Here is a 17,958-nt window from a genome sequence, read left to right as displayed (position 1 = left end):
TGTTCCCTGTTTGTCTTGGGAAATTTTCTGGACACATGTTATCCGTTATGCCTTTCTACCACAGCCATAGCAAGCACTCTGATGGACTTATGACCTAGAAAACACCTTTTATGAGCAAAGCTGAAAGCAACCACTTTGCCAAACTGCAGTACTTTCTTGCCAGCTCGTGCGAATGCAGCAGATCAGAGCCCAAGTCCTCCCCTTCCTATCAGCTGCTCCTTCTCCTGATCTCCAGCCAGACCTTTCCCTTCACAGCTGGTCTTCTTCTTCCCCCTTCCAGCCACCTACTTGCTTTCTCTTCCCAGTTATTCTGGAAAGCAGTTACAGAAAGAAGATTTAAAACTTTGTTTTGATAATTGCTTTTTAATGAAAAACATAATCGCTGGAAGATTAAAAATGTAATCACTAAACAAACTGTTGGAATTTCAGTCTGTTTTGATGAAGACCGTGAATAACTTTTGTTTCTGAGGTTAAATGGAGTGATCTGTGCTGTACACGGGGACACAACTAAATTTGCCTGTGTCTGAACGCAGGAGTTAGTACAGCATCCAGACAATGCTATAAGGCCTAAGACTAAGTGCTCTCTGTTTTTTATTGTATTTATTTACACACTGGCTACTTGGCTTGCATCAGTATAGAGAATTCATCAGGTGAAAAAAAAACAAACCAAAACAAAAAACAGTATCCTGATTTTTTTTCCCCTTTTAAATTTACCCTCTTTTATTTACAACAGTGGCAAAATAACTTCAATCAAAATGAGGTTAAGATTATTTTTAACAGATGTTCACTGCTGGCCTGACCCAAAATCTATTGACGTCAATGAGAAGACTCCATGGGGCTTTGGATTGGGTTCTAATTGTTGGAAAAATTAATGTTATTGTAAACCACTGGTCAGCGCTGTCACATGCTCCCCTTCTGTGCCAATTCTATATGACCGGATAACACACTCGCATAAATCTGTTCCAACTGTTGGCTAAGAGGCTAAAGGACATAGGGGTTTATCTTTTTAATTCTGAAACACCCCCTGCCCTCCCCCCTCCCCTCCCAAACACACTCCATGGCACTATGGTATTTACTTGACATACTCTGCATTATGGACACTATTCGTGTAATCAAAACATTTCACAGTCAAACACTACGTGGAAATAACAGAATTATTAATGCTGACTGCATGGAGACAGCTGAACAACAGATATGTATGAAATGAGATACTTCCATTCATGTACTTTCAATACTGATTTAAAAAAAAATAGATTTACACATGTTTTTTAAATTCAGTTGCAAAGGAAGGGTTGCACTTACTGTTAAGAAGACGGAAGTCTATGAACGGGTAGGAGCCGCGGCGCTCGGAGAGAACCCCTGTCTGACCTCTCACCCGTGCATCTCCTGCAAAACACAAGATCCCCAGAGACGTTAGAAGGGGCAGCTGCTTTTCTCCACTGTTTAGAGCTAGATCTATTTTCTGTTCAACGTGATGACGAGATGCTCCTCCAGTGGGAAAACTAAGGACCAAAAAAAATCATCTCCCATGACATCCCTGGGTAATTGAGTAAAGCAGTACAGCTGATCCTCTTATCGGAAAAAGGCACAAGAAAAAACGTGTTCTTCCTACTGAACAGCTTCTTGCCCTGTGAGAACACTCTCAGAGCTTCAGGAGTACGGTGGAGATTTAGTGTTTTTGTCCAAAGACCAGTTGGATTTTCAGTGTCACAGCGTCATACATGAAGGGCTCAACCTTGGACTAGGCTTACAGGCCAGCAGACCTCCAGAGCTGTGGGACTGGTCTCAAAATCATTAGATGATGAAAAAAATAATAGACCCAAAGTATGAGTTTTTTTTTTCTTCTCCATTTTGTTTGTTTTTGTTTTACTTTCTGCTCTTTGAGCATTCTGGAAAACATCAGCTGCCTTCTCCTCATACACAGAAGCTGCTTTATTTAACCGAAACCTGATGTTCCCAGCATTATTCCACAAATTTAGTATGTATACTTAAGCATTATAAAGTGACAATACGATGGTAAGAATTAATATCCTTGCGGAATTCATGTTGATTAATACCTGACTTGCCATGTAGCATTGATGAAATGAATATAACTCATTTGAGAAAGCAAAATGCTACTCAGCATGTACAAGAGGTACAAAAATCTCTTTCAAAGTAGATAGAAAGTAGCAGAAGCAGATGTCATTTTAACATTCCTATAACTTTAAATATCTTGTACAGTAATTTCCCCATTTCTTTGTGTGAAAATTCATAAGACGAACACCTTAAATATTCTTAAATAAAATTAAGTTTGGAGATTTTAGGGATTTATATTAGAGTGCTGTAGTTCCTTCAATACCGATTGCTCCTCCACAGGAGCACAGACCGTCATGTTGAAAATGTACCCACTGTACTTCCAGACAGCTCACTCTGCAGGCCTCTCAGAAGTTCACAAAATTATGAATTATTAGTTATTTTGAATTGAGCTTCCTTTGGGATACAAATGCGGTATCTGACTAATATAAACAAAAATTATTGAAGAATTTGGCTGCTAGTGCTAGCTTCTACTACTTATATTTAAAAACAAGAAAACATCTTCCAGCATGAAAGAAGGATCTAGTTATATGCTGTTATTTTTTCTAATGCTCACTTAAAATGTGCTTACAATTACGCATAAGGGAAGAAAGCCAAGCAGAATGATTAAATTGACTATCTGAGGTGGAGAAAAACTTCTGTGCCCTCTAGGGGTCCTTAGAGGTACAAAAGACAAGAGTGTGCACTCAAATTAAGAATACTTCAAACACAGTCACTTTAGATTAAAAATATGAATGTATTTTCTCTAATCCTTACTTTTGTTTTGCTGTTTTGTTTCTAGAGACATGTGCTCCCTGCATCCAGCTGCTGCCTGCCAACCCACAGCTCTCTCGCTAGCTGAGGAACCAGCCCCAAACTCTCCAAGCTGCTGTTGACACCACTTACCCCTTCTGATGGCAGGAGGTGCAAACCTCTGCCTACTCTTCAGCTGTTCAAAGGTATGATAACAGCAGGGGCCTACCTTCATCAGCAGTTTCAAATCATGTGTAACTGTGGTAACAGAGGCATATAAACCTATTCCCAAGTCTTAAAGGACAGAAGGGTGGAGCAAATGGAGTTTGTAAAATGCTGAAGCGAGATCCATCAGCACTTGTGAATCAGAGCTCCCAAGCCAGCACCCTTATCTAAAAGCACTGCTCACTACCACAGGTAGACCCATCAGATTGGCTGATTCACGCAGAAAAAGTAAGAATGGCAAGCATATGGTGCACATTATATAAACCAAAAAAAAAAAAACGAAAAAAAAACAGACAGGCCTGAGCCTGTCACTAATACAAGAATCAGCAAATTAAGAACGGGTGTAAATTCAGAGCATGCCTTGATTGAGGCTTTTGTTTTTCTGTATGCACCAATGAATTAACAGGAAACTGCAAATAACCCCCTGCATTAACAGACTGATAAACATGTCACTCCTGACTAAATCAACAAATACTTTGAAAGAAAAAAGAGAAATTCAAACTCCAAAAATCTGAAAAAAAAAACCCACAGAAAAAAAACCATCAACCATACAATACTGTAAACCCAGAAAGAATGATTTTCTCTCTGGACGTGAAAGAGAGAGAGAGAGAATAACAAAATCATACATGGTTATGTATGGGAAATCTGCCTAACTCTCATCTTAACAGTATGATTCCAAATTTTGATGAGGAGAATGTTAAAGGTAGGGAGACAACTGGAATGCAGAAGAAAACACAGTGTGGGCTTGCCAAAGGTAGACCATGTAAGATAAAATCTGATATTGAATTACCTCAAATAAAATAGCTAACTGTTAGGCAAGAAAGAAAAACAACAACACTATAGTGTATTTCAGCCATATGGACTTCATCAAACACGAGAGAAGGCAAGAGATAAGTACAAAAAGTGTAAGTTGGAAAAAGACTAAAGGCAAGAAGATAACAAGGTGCACTGAAAGGAAACTTCTGCTTGGGAACAATTACTACGTGGTCTTTAAATGATTCATACTGGGAAAAGTCTTAAATGTTATTAATGATCCTAGTATAGAAGCAGGAGAGAACTAACGAAAATTTTTTGAAAGATGACCTGAAATAGTTAAGGACTATGCATGATGACCAATCAACTTGCTATCAGACCCATGCTCTTCAAACTAAGAAAACGGCAATGAGTTTTAACCAGCAAACCTGAGGTCCTGAAGTCATGGAAAATTACTTATGTTTCCTATCAACTATTTTTGTCCTTTTACATTTTTTAGACAATAGAAGTCTGGGTTGTGTCTAGCATTACAGGAATTTATAAGCAGAATAAATCTGTATCCCCACTGGCATAGTCAAAGCCACTAAAACCCTTATATTCCAGGATCATTAACTTTACCCTCAGGAAAGGCAAGTTTCTGATGAGTCAAAGATGTTATCAAGTAGCTCTACCTCATCAATCTGTTATTTCAAAATACTTCGCCAGGTGCCACCTAGTCTCTTTCTACATCATTAGAGAAAGATTAGTTAGGAAGTGGTGGTGGGCTAAATCAACCACACCTGCCTTCCTCTATTTTGTCTTGGCGCACTGATTTGGAAAACTTTTATATTCTTCTCTATTACTTTTAATTACACGTAAGTACACTCAGCAGAGATACTAAAAGTAGGGATTGCACCAGATGTATACCACACCACATGGTTTTTAATTTCTGAGAGGCAAGGGCTGTTAGCGGCAACACACCAGACTCTTGCTTTTTGACACATGACCTTTGAGGGGAACTTTCATCAGGTCACCAGACCTTTACACATCTTTGCTCTCCACCTTAAAATCAAGCTAAGCAATTGTTCTGACAATTTATACAATTAGCAGCTTTAGATAAATAATCCTTTTTGGAGCAAAAGGAAGGATTCTGTGGAAACAAGGCAGGAAATTTAGACAGCTCATTGTGTTCCCAAGTGAAACAAACAGGGTGAAGGGAAACGGCAAGGGTACAGGTCCACTCTGGCTCCTCTGGGCTGAAGTTGTGTGGCTGGAACATTTACAGTCACAAACACAAAGAGCTGTGCCCTTGCTGCAGCCAAGCCACCACGAGAGCTTCCAGCGGAGACATCTCCCGGTGGCTGCAGCACACTTCGGTTTTACTTTGTCCTCATTAAAACAAACAGACAAGAAAACAAAGCAAACAAACCGAAGAAAGCTACGTTAGGTAACAGAAGCCTGTGTGGCACATTAGGTAACTGATGGCATGTGACTGACACGCACGGCAGCCTGCAGTCATGGGAAAATCGGATGTGGGGCAAGAGCCACAGGGCTACAGCACCAATAGGGCAGCGTGGCTTCAAGATGGGCAAAAGGGTTAAGAGAAGAAGGAGGCAGCTCTGAGCCGCTTCGTACATCTGGAGAAAAGAGCCATCTGCACCGAGGAAAACAACTTCTCCAAGGCTTGCCTGAAATGATGTGGGATTCAATTTCACTGAGCAAGCACAACAAATTAAGAGAGAAAACAGGGCTATAGCTGGGACAAAACAACTAAGCAGCTTCATGCAGCAGCAGAAGTCGGGACGAGCCATCTAATTATTGATTTTATTTAGTATACAGCTCCATGTGGTAAGTCAGAATACCACAGAAAATTCACAGGAGGTTACAAGTATTTATTCTAGTCAGACTTTTCTACAATTTTCATCCAAACATTTCTTAAGCTGACTGTTTTAGGACACATCCTGCAGTTGCTGAGTGCTCTCCATGGAAAACAGAGGGGCAGTAATAAGGCCTCTAGTGGACTCCACAGAGTCCCTGGCTCTTTCACTGTTTCAGTTATGAAAAGGCTTGGGATTTCTCAGATGGAGGAAGATGAGCTGGTGATGTTTTAAACATCATTCTGGTTTGGGTGGAAACTTTTCTAAAAGAGGAAAGTGTTGCTGCATAAAAAGTAGGCAAGCTCCAAATAAAAGTTAGATTAAGAACAAGTAGCAGAATTGCTGAATTATTTTTAATTTGAAGATGTTTATTGCTTGTTTATGGTGATTTGTACTTTTACTTGTTTGGACTATTTTCCTTCAGTTCTCCTAGTGTTGTAAGGATTATAATTGTAAATTCCTGTCTGCAGAAAGCGCTTTTTGCTGATTTCCTCATGTGCATAAGATTTAAAGTGAACAAGAACATTTCCTCTGAGCAGACACAATGACTGACATTAGACCTTACGGAGAGAGGCTGACTCTCCTTTCCAGCAGGAGAAACTGGGGGAGCCGCCTCACTCCACCCACTTGCATGCACTAAAATTTTAAGCACCTGAATGTTCCCAACCATGAAGTTTTCTGCACCACACAATGCATGGTTCTAGCATTTCTGGTAACCGTCCGAAATACTTCTCAAGTAGTGTTTTTGCTCAATGCATTCTGCAGCTTTGTTTCAGAAAGTTTTACAAAGGAAGACGACTGTTGATAGTCCCTTTTTACCAAAAGGGGATAAAATGGTGGAGTAGAACCTGACCCAAAAAATCACTTAATTCCCCTTGCAGTGGTCTACCTCATGAACACACAAGCTTCAGAGGCTGATAAGTAAATAAATGAACAGACTAATACTTGCACCAGTACTGTGGCTTTCTTAAAGCTTCAATTAAAGTTTGAAAAGTTTTGCCTGTTTCCTTTTACAAAGGAGAAACTTAAACTTGAGATCTGTGAAAACAGGCATTCTCTGTGGAGATTTCAATTTCAAGGAAAAAGTCAGTTAGATAACAAATATTTTGGGCTACTATTATTATTATTTTTTAACCTGTCAGTTACTTGAGTTTCAGCTATTCAAAACTCCATCTCCAGACCAGCAACAGTTGTAGATGAAACGTTTTACTCATCCTCTGTTTTCTTACAAAACTCTATTCGGAGTGAATTGTGGCTCTTATGTCAAGCATAAACAACTTGCACTGCCTGACTGCACCAGGTAGCCGTAACTTCTGCCCTCCTTTACTGACCAGAATCTGTACACCTGCTGTATTTTATTTTCTTAATGCTATCGGCACTGTTTGTGCCAGTCTGGACACAAGCTGGAACAGAAGCCGACAATCTGCTTGTAGAACCCTCCTCAGTACTAAAAGTGTCCTGGTGAGATCACTTATGCACTGATGCGTCGTCTATATATATATAGCCAGAGGAAGCCACTCGGGTCCACATGAATGCCTTTAACGGCTTGTCCAGTCTGGCAAATGGATATCTAGAGTAAATGTAACTAAAGTATTTCACAGACACCCCTGAAATCCTTCCTTAAACTGTATCAGTAACTCGGGAGAAAAGATTTTGAACTGAAATATCTTGAGGCAAAATTATTACAGCATGCAGCCTTTGAACTGACATCCAAGGGGATGAAGAAGCTGCCGTAGAGAACCAGGTAACAGCAGTCATCAGAAACTCAGATACTTGAGCAGCACCCATACTGTCCTCTTCCCATACCTGTTGGTTCTTGCTTGAGCAAACCCAGAGCTCGCAGAAATAAGTAGCTACATACAACTGAAACAATAGTGAGAGATGATTACAACAGACAATCCTACATGTTCTAAACAAGGTAACTTTCCAAAATGTCAATATGTTATATTGCATTGGAAATGCTTACAATTGTTTCTGAGCTTGATAATGCACTATGAATTATTGCCTTAAGGTCAGATGTATTTCATGTAACCTTAGGTGTAAGTCAGTGAAGAGGAATAGGTGCCTCCGCCCAGTGACTAATGCTTAAGAGACTGATTGCGTTTAAAGCCGCATGTTTTTGATTTTTACTGCAGACTGAGTCTAAGACACCTCTGCTCCTAAATTTGGTGCCACAGTTATAAGCGCAGCACGATGAGGGAAGAATCCAGGACTTCGTCTGTGAAGATTGTGTTCAGGCAGCTGAAGCCACACCAAGCCTCCTATCTGTGAGAAGGCTTTGAACTGTGATTAGCCCTGTGACTGTTAAGACTTATTTTGTAATAAATGCAATAGACACACACACCTTCGGTTCCCACCAATGTGTGAAGGCACACCCTCAAATAAATACAGTGTAATCTCATCTGTGCCATATTATCCCACAGCTCAGTTAAAGAAAAATAGCACTTGTTAAGCAACAGTAATTGGACTACTGAAATAACTAGCTCCTTGATACTACAGTGTGATACTTACTTAACTCTCAGTATTTTCTAGCCCCACATACAAAAATTTATATATAAAAAGTTTACATGAAGTGCTGAACCACAGAATACAAAGACGGAAAGGGAGAATAAGAACATGGGTAAATTACACAGACTGCTTATTCACAAGCAAACTTTTTGTTTTGGAGAAATGCAGAATTGAGACATTGGAGTTTGCCAGCAGGAATTTTGCAAAATTCAGCCAATGGCTTTTGTATACAAAAGGAAAGACAGACTCTAGTACCTGGCAGCAAAGAACAGAGTTAAAGACCTAAAAGTAGGAGGCAGGTCCTGTAAAAAACAAAACAAAACAAAACAAAAAAATGCAGCCAGAAAGCACAGAGACTTGTGTAATTATCATGTTATCAATGCAGAAGGCAGAAATCATCTATCTCCACCTCTGTTCCTGAAGGAGACAGCACAGACAACCATGGTAAACATTTTGCTTCTCCTATATTGTAAACATCTAGCATTTGCTATGTAGAGGCTGAACATACTACTGAAAGCTGAAAATGAAAGCCTGGGAGAACAAGAAGCTAGGAGGAGATGTGATTCTGCTTTTTTGAGTGATTCTTTTATAATTTCCATTCTCGCCTGAAGCTTATAGCACTCACAAGCAGCAGCCTTTCACTGATGGCATCTTGAGAGTCTCACTGCTGCTGTGATCCAGAATAGCAGCAGCACTCAGAGTAGTACAAGAGGTCCCAGAGCACTCTGCTGGATCAGGAAACCAAACTTGCAGTGGACAGGCTCCTTTTCATAATCTGAATGTTATCATTTCTAGCACTAGTGCTAAGAACGATCTGCCCGTATTTTGAAGTTTTTATATTGCATTATTATTAGCCTGTTAGTGTCTTCTGTCCCCAGACATTGATTACTGACTTTCCAGGGAAAGATGATATTAATATAGCTAGGGCACTGAACTATCTAGATAATTCTTGCCTTCCTACATTGTTAGATAGCTTGCAAATTACTCTGTGCTGCAGGATGGAAGCTATGTAAGCAGACTCAGATACTCGTATCGCTACCATTACTGCTGCACTAGAGCCCTTCTGGGAAGTGGCAAGACATACTGGTGTTCTCACACATGACATTAAATCTAAAATAACACCTTAAAAACTAAAGGATACGTTCTGAAATGTTAAGAGCTGTAATAAAGGTAATAACATCAGCTACAGCATGATCTTAGCAACAGGTAGGCTGCATTGCCATGGCAACTTTGAAGATAATATCTTACTGTCATGTTACTTTTATCTCTCTCCCAAATAAAATATAGCATAAACATATCATTAATTGTTTAAATTGTACTTCTTGTAGTCTTCTGCCAGACTCCCAACTACTAAAATAAACATGCATTTAATAACAAACTTCTAAGACCTGTATACTTCCAATACTATATATGCAAATTTGCCAAAATAGGTTAAGTAGTTTAATATAATGACTTTGATTCTGTGTAAAAGAAAAATCACAAGGAATTTGTGTTTTGTCTAACACCAATGCTAAAAACAGGTCTAGAGTTCTGATCTATTGGTGAAGTGCATTAGGTCAAGATACTTGTATTGCCAGTGCCCAAAAGATAGAGTTTTCTTCATTCACAGTTACACCCAAACCCTAAGCTATCCAAACTATAAATCATTTCCTTACCAGAAATAATGTTCTAGAGATGGCTACTTTTTCAGAAACCCCTTTGCATGTGGGGTCTCTCTCTCTATTATACGGATTTCTGATTTGAGTATTATCAATGTTTTAAATGATTCCACTGTAAGAACACAACGGGACTCCCTGAATCCACCAATGCAGGTTTTACAGTGGAAAAATAGTTTCTTTTTTTTCTGCAGAAAGTTGAGGTAATCATATGTTCCACTAAGTTTGCTTTACTGGTCTTCATTCTCATTGCTTACCTATCTATAATATTTATTAAATGATTTTTTTAATGTGCATTGTTAATGGAATCTTTTTCATTCTACAAGCTCTTCATGAAGAGTTGTTTGCAAATACATGCATTTTATGGGTTGGTTGCATTGATGGGTTACCTGAGCCACAAGGCATCGTTCTCATTTGCTGTTCAGGCACTATTAGGTAGACAAGCAGAAACCATTTGATGCTACAATCCACATGTATCTAACATAGTCAATGATTAAAATTTGATATATTTGATATACTTAAATAAAATAATAATTGATAAAATGACATTAATAATTCATTAATAGAAGAATAATGATAATGCCAAAACTGAATAGAACAAGTGGAGCTTGCTTTTGGGAAACGTTCAATAATCTGAGATTAACATTTTTATTTGTGAAAGAAAAAGAGGGGACACTCCTGAACTTTAAACACAGGACGACAATTATAAGCCCTCAGCTCATTTCCTGGTTTCCTATGGAACAAATAATGTCCTTTCCATGCCTTGCTTTTCCGCTTCTGTGTTTTGTTTGTCCTGTGTAGACACTGAGCTGTCCGATGCAGGGCAACAGTGGTCCAGCAATATCGTGTATCTGTAGTCCAGGTCATGGTTTCTACATCACCATTACACAAACACTAATTATCTTTGCTTTTCATACTAGCAACAGTTAAGTTATACAACATCCAAAGAAAATGAACGCAGAAGTTTTTGCTCATACCATCAAAAAAAAAATCATATTCAACTCTGAGAGGACATCCAAGAAAATTCCTCCCTTTTCCATGGCTTTGCCCACAAGATTTCTATACTTTCTCTCTCCAATAAAACTACAACAGATATATATTCAAAACTGTAAGTAGTAATGCAGTAATTACAATTGCAACAACACATTGCCTACTCCTGTAATGCTTAACATCATCCAAATCTGAAAGTCTCTTAATAGTTTTTACACAACGGCAGCCTTGCCTGTGGAAGAGTTGAGTACGAATTTAGGATTTACTCCCTTTTCATGTTATACTAGAATTGCTTGGCTGCCAATTCACTGCACACACGAGGAGATTCACTCTCTATTGATTCAGCCAGTCTCCCTGTATCTTTCTGTCTCAAGATCATATGATGCTTGCACAACACTTTAAGGTACATCAGTACAAAGTCAACTTTATAGAGATAAGCAAGTGAGACACACTAAAGTAAATGTCTCAGTCTTGTGCACTAACCACAGGATCATCCTAACTCATCAGTTGCAACACGTTCTTCATCTCCTCTTTTCCACCCCCCTTCTGCACTGTACGTAAATATATATATTCCAATATCCGGCATGACTTGTCTTCTTCCTCCCCTTCTCTTTGACTCAGTGGTAATTCAGCCTCCCCACAACTTACTATTTTCTCCTGAGGCTGGAGCACGGTATGTTCATACCAGGAAGTCCATCAGCATTGGCCACTACTTAGCCCTGCTGTTGGGGCTGCCCCAGGAGTCTCCATGGCTGGGAGACAGCAGTGAACAGGGAAGGTGGGGAAGGAAGTGCTGCGTGTTGTCTTGGCAGCACAAGAAGGTGCCTGTAATGTCTTGCAGGAGAAAACTTTGCTCACTGCCCGAAGCTTTGCTTTGAATGAGAGTTGTACCCTACACCTGAGACTGCAGCAACAACTGTTTGAGATTAATAGTTTGAGGTCTTTTATTTGACTTTTGTTTGTCCATCATCATTTACAGTTATTATTATTTTTTTTTTTCTGGTATTCAAAACCATTATCTGTGGCCAACAGCTGCAAACCTTCTTTCATTTTGTTTTGAATCTGATTTAGTTTCTCTGTGGACCATACAAATAACTCCATAACTCACTGAATTATTGAACAATAAGGCAAGAGAACTTTGTCCAAAATAAGCACAGGTACCCTGTATCATTTGCTTATTCCAGACAAGTATTTCCTGAACTAGCCCACATTTTATCATGTAATATTTCTTCATCAGAAAATATTATTTTGGTAAAAAAGCCTTTTTCTATAAGAATGTTTTTCTATTAGAAAACAATAAAAATGACATATGTAGATAATACAAATATTTGGAGTGGAACCCTTTTCATTTTGATGCTAGACACAGGAATAAAGCTGCATAAAGTGGAAGCAGATCTTGGCTGTTCTACAGCTTGGAAAACACCTCTCTCTTCCTGTTTTTACACTGTATTTTTTTAAACTACATGTATACCTTGTTTATTATCAATTAGATCTTGAAAACAAAAACAAAAAAACACCAGAATCCTAGCCTGGCTAGAATTTAGTGAATATGCTACCTCTTGCAAACATTTCCATTTCTAACATGGATAACCTTGAAGTTATCTACTAAGAAAGGGAAAGTTCAGGTTGGTTACCACAAGCTGTTTCTAACACTCTCTATTAATGAAATTAGATTGATTCTGCCTCAGACTTTTTTTTTTTTTGGCTAGGAGAAACTAAAACTAATGCTTTCACTGTTTTGTTCTTCTGCGTATTGCAGTCCAAACTGAAGGACCGAGTATGTATGTCTATATATAAACCTATATGTACCAATATAAGCCTCCCTATAAACATGAATATGAGGGAATGCATTTAGAGCCATATTAATTTATAAAAATAAACAATATTATGATGTTATTAATACCATGATAATATTAATTTTAATATAAAAATAGTATTTTTCATTTATTGAAACCTGCATTTTCAGTAAATAAAAATCAATGCCTATTTTAACAAACACTTTGATTAAGTTTTTCAAAATTTAAAAAGAAAAAAAAAATTAGAAGGCCATTTTTCAACAATACTACCAGGCCATTAAAGATATTCAGACATTATGAATACTGAACTATTCTGTAGCTTGGGGAACTTAATAAAAACTTTCTGTGGTCAGGATATTTCATGGAAGCCCCCTCTGGTGTTTCTCACAGCCTCCTCTGAGGCAGCTTGTATTTATCAAAGTTGGAAAACGACCACTAGGTTTCAACAGATTGCTGATGTGGACCATCTACTGTGAATGCTACATACAGATGCATCCAACATCTAAAAAATTAGAAAAGCTTCTGGTGTGGGCACAAGAGAAAGCTCTGGATCAGTCTCAGGTTACTCTAACACTAGCCTACTCTGTGTGTCCCCTTCACTCTTATGGTTCAGTTGCATTAAATATTTACTATCCAAAGTAAAACTAAATAGCGGTTTACCTTCTTTATTCATCACACATTCCTAAGAGAGGTAAGCATGAGTTGGCTCAAAGAAAAACAATCAGTTACATGTTTCTGTAATTAGAAAGCTGTTGACCATCAAATCTAATTAGGTGCTTGCACAGGCTCATATTTCTGCAGACCCTTGTTTCCCTTGTTCTGGTGCACAGTTCTTTCTAGCTCAGCTCCTTATTCCAGAAACTGCAAAAACTTAATATCCGAAAGGAAGAGCAACCACCAACATATGCAGAGAGGATTCAACATAGCTCAGTGTAACCAGAGCCCCTTTCAGTGATCCTTTACACCACCATCTTCTTCCCTCATCCCATAATTATGTACACCTAATTTAGATTTGGGTTTGACATTGAAGTAATGAATAGCAGTGTCATGTTACGGCCCTGCACCAAACACCAGCCTTCAGGAGGGAAGGCCAGGCGTCCTAGAGGGAAGGACAACCTGCCTTGCCCTAACAATTTTACATTAGAAATGCCAGGTCGTCTTGCTGGCAGCCTGTGCTGCAACACTTTCCACAACCAGGGCTGAAAACAGAAGCTGAGGCTTTTGTCTCATGTTTTAACACGTTCTTTGGGAATTCAAATAATTGCTAAAGTCCTTCAGAAAGAGGAGGAAACTGCAATCTAAAACTTTGAATACAACAGACAGACTTTTTTTGGGTGGAGGCAAAAAACACTGGGATATTTTTATAAATCCAAAAGGAACAATAAACTGTACAGACAATAACTTAATTTTGTCTCAAAATTTACCTTTAAATTACCATTTAGCTACCCAAGAGTTCAGAGATTCATTGAGCTGATCCCTTCCACAGCAATCCAAATCCGCAGGCTCCTCCTCACATAGTATTTTAAAGGAGAAAGAGCAAGACAGTGATTCAGTATTTGCTCTTCACAAACCTCTGTAAATTCCAAGAGAGAATAACTCTGGCGAAGACTTTTTTGGCATGTGTGTGTGAAGGCATATAAGAAGTATTTCTTGACTCTTCATACGCTTGTGCAATTCATACTAAGCAGAGATTTTATCTTTTTTTATTATTATTCTGGGAATTGCAAGACATAACACAGAAAAAAGCAGTAAGATTGTCTTTTTCTTCAAAACAGATCTGCTTGAATAAACACTGAGTATGTCTTAAAGTAACATCCAGAAAACATTGTGCTTTTCCTAGACTCTACCTTAATAGTATATTCAGTAGCTAACAATTACCAAAGAAAATTCAGGAACTGAATGAAAGAAAATCTTGATTGTTGAGACTCTACTTTCAACTGATATATAATGCAAAGGTTCTGCAAATTAGATTTAGAATTAAGAAATTAGATTTAGAAAAGCAATTCAGAAACTCTTTGCTAGAAACCCCACAAGAGCCTTCTCTCCCCAGGTGTTTGGCTAGGTCTCACCAAACCTGTGAAACACTGACCTAAACACTTAAGAATTTCAAAAAAGTCAAATTCTAATGTGGTTCCACGCTGACAGGAAAGTCCACGATGACTGGTATGAATCAGCTCATTATTATCACATTAGTGAAGAACGCCAGAAAATTCTGCCCATCGTTGTAAAACTGACTAACATTTTGTACCAGGTTATAATACAAGATGTATATTGCTATACTCTGTTAGTCCCCACACAAGCGTAGCAAGGTAATGTACACTGTATTCATGGATATTCAAACACAGATCCTGTATCAACTACATGAAGAAAAATGTTGACTAGAATTCTGCCAACAGGCAGGAGTGTGCCTAAAATCCTGACAAAACATGTATATTCCAGTTCACCTTAAACTAAGCTTCCTTTTTTATCCATCCCCAAAGCCTCACGCCTGAGTAATTCTCTCTTCAGAACATAACAGGAACCATCACAACACAAAGGGATTGTTATAGAAAAAAATAAATCCCTTCTTCCAGCACCTTGCCATTTGTATGACAAGTACACACCAGCAGTGAGCTCATGGTTCAGGTTTGTTGTTTCGGCATGAGATGTTTCTATTCCCTGTTTTTTTTTTTTTTTTTTTAAATAGAGCTCAGCAAATGTTTTTTTTCTACAGCTCAGATATCAGGTACTGGTGCAGAATTAAGGCATTCAGTCCTCGTGTTGGCTCTTGTAGTTGCTCTGAGAAGAGCTGTCAGCCCATCAACAGGTGCCTCAGCAGCCCTGGAAGCAGCTGGCTGCTGGGCAGAGACCTCTTGCACGAGGGCCAGTGGAAGTGCCTACAAGTGGTTACTCCCCACAAGGGAGTTGAACAGGCTGTTCTGTTTTTTCACCTGGAAAGATACATCTCAGTTTCCTGAACCAACTTTCCATTTGTACATAAAAGGGGAAAAAGTTTTCAACCTCTTTGGCAAGTAGAAAGGGGTTCTGGATGCGACCCAGGTCCTCCTGTATCTTGATCTGCTCTGTGACCACATTTTCCTACCTCAGAAACTGACATCATCACTGGGGCCCCTGACGATGCAGACATGTTGCTCTAGAGTTGGAGGAACAAGAAGGAAGGGACAGGTTGCCCCAGGCCTTCCACTGAAGGATCGGCACAGCCAGTGCTCCACCAGGCCCCTGGGCAGGGACAGCAGTCATCGCTCCCGATTCTTCCCTTTTGTCAGAAACTGACTGAGTGGCTGCACCTGCATTCAGATGCTGTGGAGTCTGAGGAATCACAGGGGTCAGTGAAAGGAGAAATACAAATTGTTGGGAGAGGAAAAAGCCTCAGGCAAACAGTATCCTATCATAATTATAAAGGCATGGTATTCTCTTTGCATGTTACTGAGGAGTGTTGACTTCGGATCAGAAACAAAGCTGGAAATTACAACCTGAATTTTTTTTTTAATATTCAAGACCTTGATTCAGCAGTCACAAGACTCTGCTCCTCAAAGCCAGCATTGACACTATGCACTCTTAGGGCAGTCAAGTCAGGCTGCAAGGGCAATTCAGCAGTGACCAATACGCTTTTCAACAAAATACACTTTCCAACAAAATACAGCCAAAATTAATTTCTTTATTATTTTTTTCCAGTCAGGTAAAAACCTGGAGTTGAACAGACAGAAATTTCAAGAAATTGAGGTTAATATTAGCTGTATAGAATACAAAATATTTAACTGCTAGTTAAGAAGTAAGCCTTGTATCCATCATCAATATATTAACACATACAAAGGAAAATACTACATCATACAATGATATCTGCTGGAATTCAGAAGATTCTGGCTATGGAATGATTATCCTTCAGATATTCAGGTAAATAAAAAACAGTTCCCCTTTCTTTGCTTTCTCTCTTTTTTTTTTTTTTTGATTGGTCTAATCTGATGAGATACGTGATGGAAAAACTGAGCTATGTTTCAAAAAATCACAGGTTTAGTAGCGTAAGAAATTACTGCTTTGGGCAATAGTTGTCTAGCAGTTGTGAAAGGTAGGATATCAGATTTTCTGTCTCTAAGTTTCTCAGAGAAAAGTATAGGTAGCTAAACTAGAATATAACAGGAACTGTTATCCTACTACACAACTACTAGGTATTAGAAAAAGAAGTTCCATTCCCAACAACAGTGTCTTTGCTCTGTACCATCATCAGAAAATGTGCATGACTGCAAAGAGAAGTAGTAATGATAGAGTACAAATATTTTCTTTGGAGTACATTTAGGATGGGGCTGAGGGAGGAGGGAGACAAAGGGCAACTATTCTACATCTTTTCTCACTATTCAGTTCTTTCCTTTTTAGAAAAATTATTTATTTTCTTCAAGATTTTATTTGCTTTTGCTAAGTCTATATTTTCTGTTGAAATCAAACAGATTTTAGCTCTCTTGCAGTCATATGTCATCTACTCAGCAGTGGTGCATGTAGTGTTATGAGAACTTTTTATAAATATTAACATTACATACAGTAAAAATAAACATACTGGGAAAAAAAATTACAACAACAACAAAAAAAACCCTGCTCCATAGGCTATCTTCGAATATCTTGAGGAGATTTCATATCCTAGTCCTTGCAGGGCAATATTTCTTGACCAAAACAAGCTTACACATTTGATAGATTCTGGAAAGAAATTTTTAACACTCTTAACTCTTTAATCTTAACAAAAATAATAAATAGGACAGGTGGTAGGAATATATTCATTTTACTGAAAACTATTCTGCACATCCAAGAAAGCATCATCTCTACCTATTCTTCATAGGGTTTTATTATTTTATACAATACAATAAACTTTTAATAAGACCTTGCATTATTTTTTTTTGTCAGATTTGTATGAATTCTTACCCTACTAGATGAATTTGAGGGGTTTTCCCCTTCCACTATAATTTTTTTCAATACAGCAGCCACTTAACATTTCAGATTTATCATAATTATTTTTATACCCAAAGACTGCCAAGGGTATGTGTTTGCTATTCTACTGCTTTTAAGAGGGAAAGTGGGTTTGTATAAACAGCCCTACATCATTTGCCTGGCAAGCTATCCACTCCATCTGTGAGCGGCCCTTTAGTCTGGAAGCTCCTGCCTAATTGCTGCAGACAGATGTTCCCCTGCTGTAGCTGTAGACACCACGGAGGCTCCTGCCATGTTAATTAACAGCTGAAAGATGTTCCATCCCCTAATTCAAAAACATAATAACCCTTATACACAGCAGAAACATGAGCATGCAACTTACCTACAAAGGCACTTTCCTAAAAGCAGTGTTCCTCTACATCCACTCTATCTGCTCAGTGGCATTTTCTCTGTTAA

The 17,958-nt window shown here is 38.5% G+C and overlaps 1 protein-coding gene across 3 annotated transcripts in view; it reads right to left on the bottom strand.

Annotated features, from left to right (window-relative positions):
- The window catches only part of PDE7B (phosphodiesterase 7B), a 181,690-nt gene that overhangs the window by 38,546 nt on the left and 125,186 nt on the right, over nucleotides 1-17,958 (bottom strand). For all 3 annotated transcript variants that reach the window (XM_035538326.2, XM_050709552.1, XM_035538324.2), the window contains one exon: nucleotides 1,303-1,386. In XM_035538326.2, coding sequence (XP_035394219.1) covers nucleotides 1,303-1,386 — 84 coding nt within the window. The remainder of the gene's footprint in view (nucleotides 1-1,302; nucleotides 1,387-17,958) is intronic.

This window comes from Cygnus atratus, chromosome 3 (assembly GCF_013377495.2).
Source record: "Cygnus atratus isolate AKBS03 ecotype Queensland, Australia chromosome 3, CAtr_DNAZoo_HiC_assembly, whole genome shotgun sequence".
NCBI lineage: Eukaryota > Metazoa > Chordata > Aves > Anseriformes > Anatidae > Cygnus > Cygnus atratus.
Note: the sequence above shows the minus strand (reverse complement) of the source record. Positions and strands in the feature narration are given on the sequence as shown.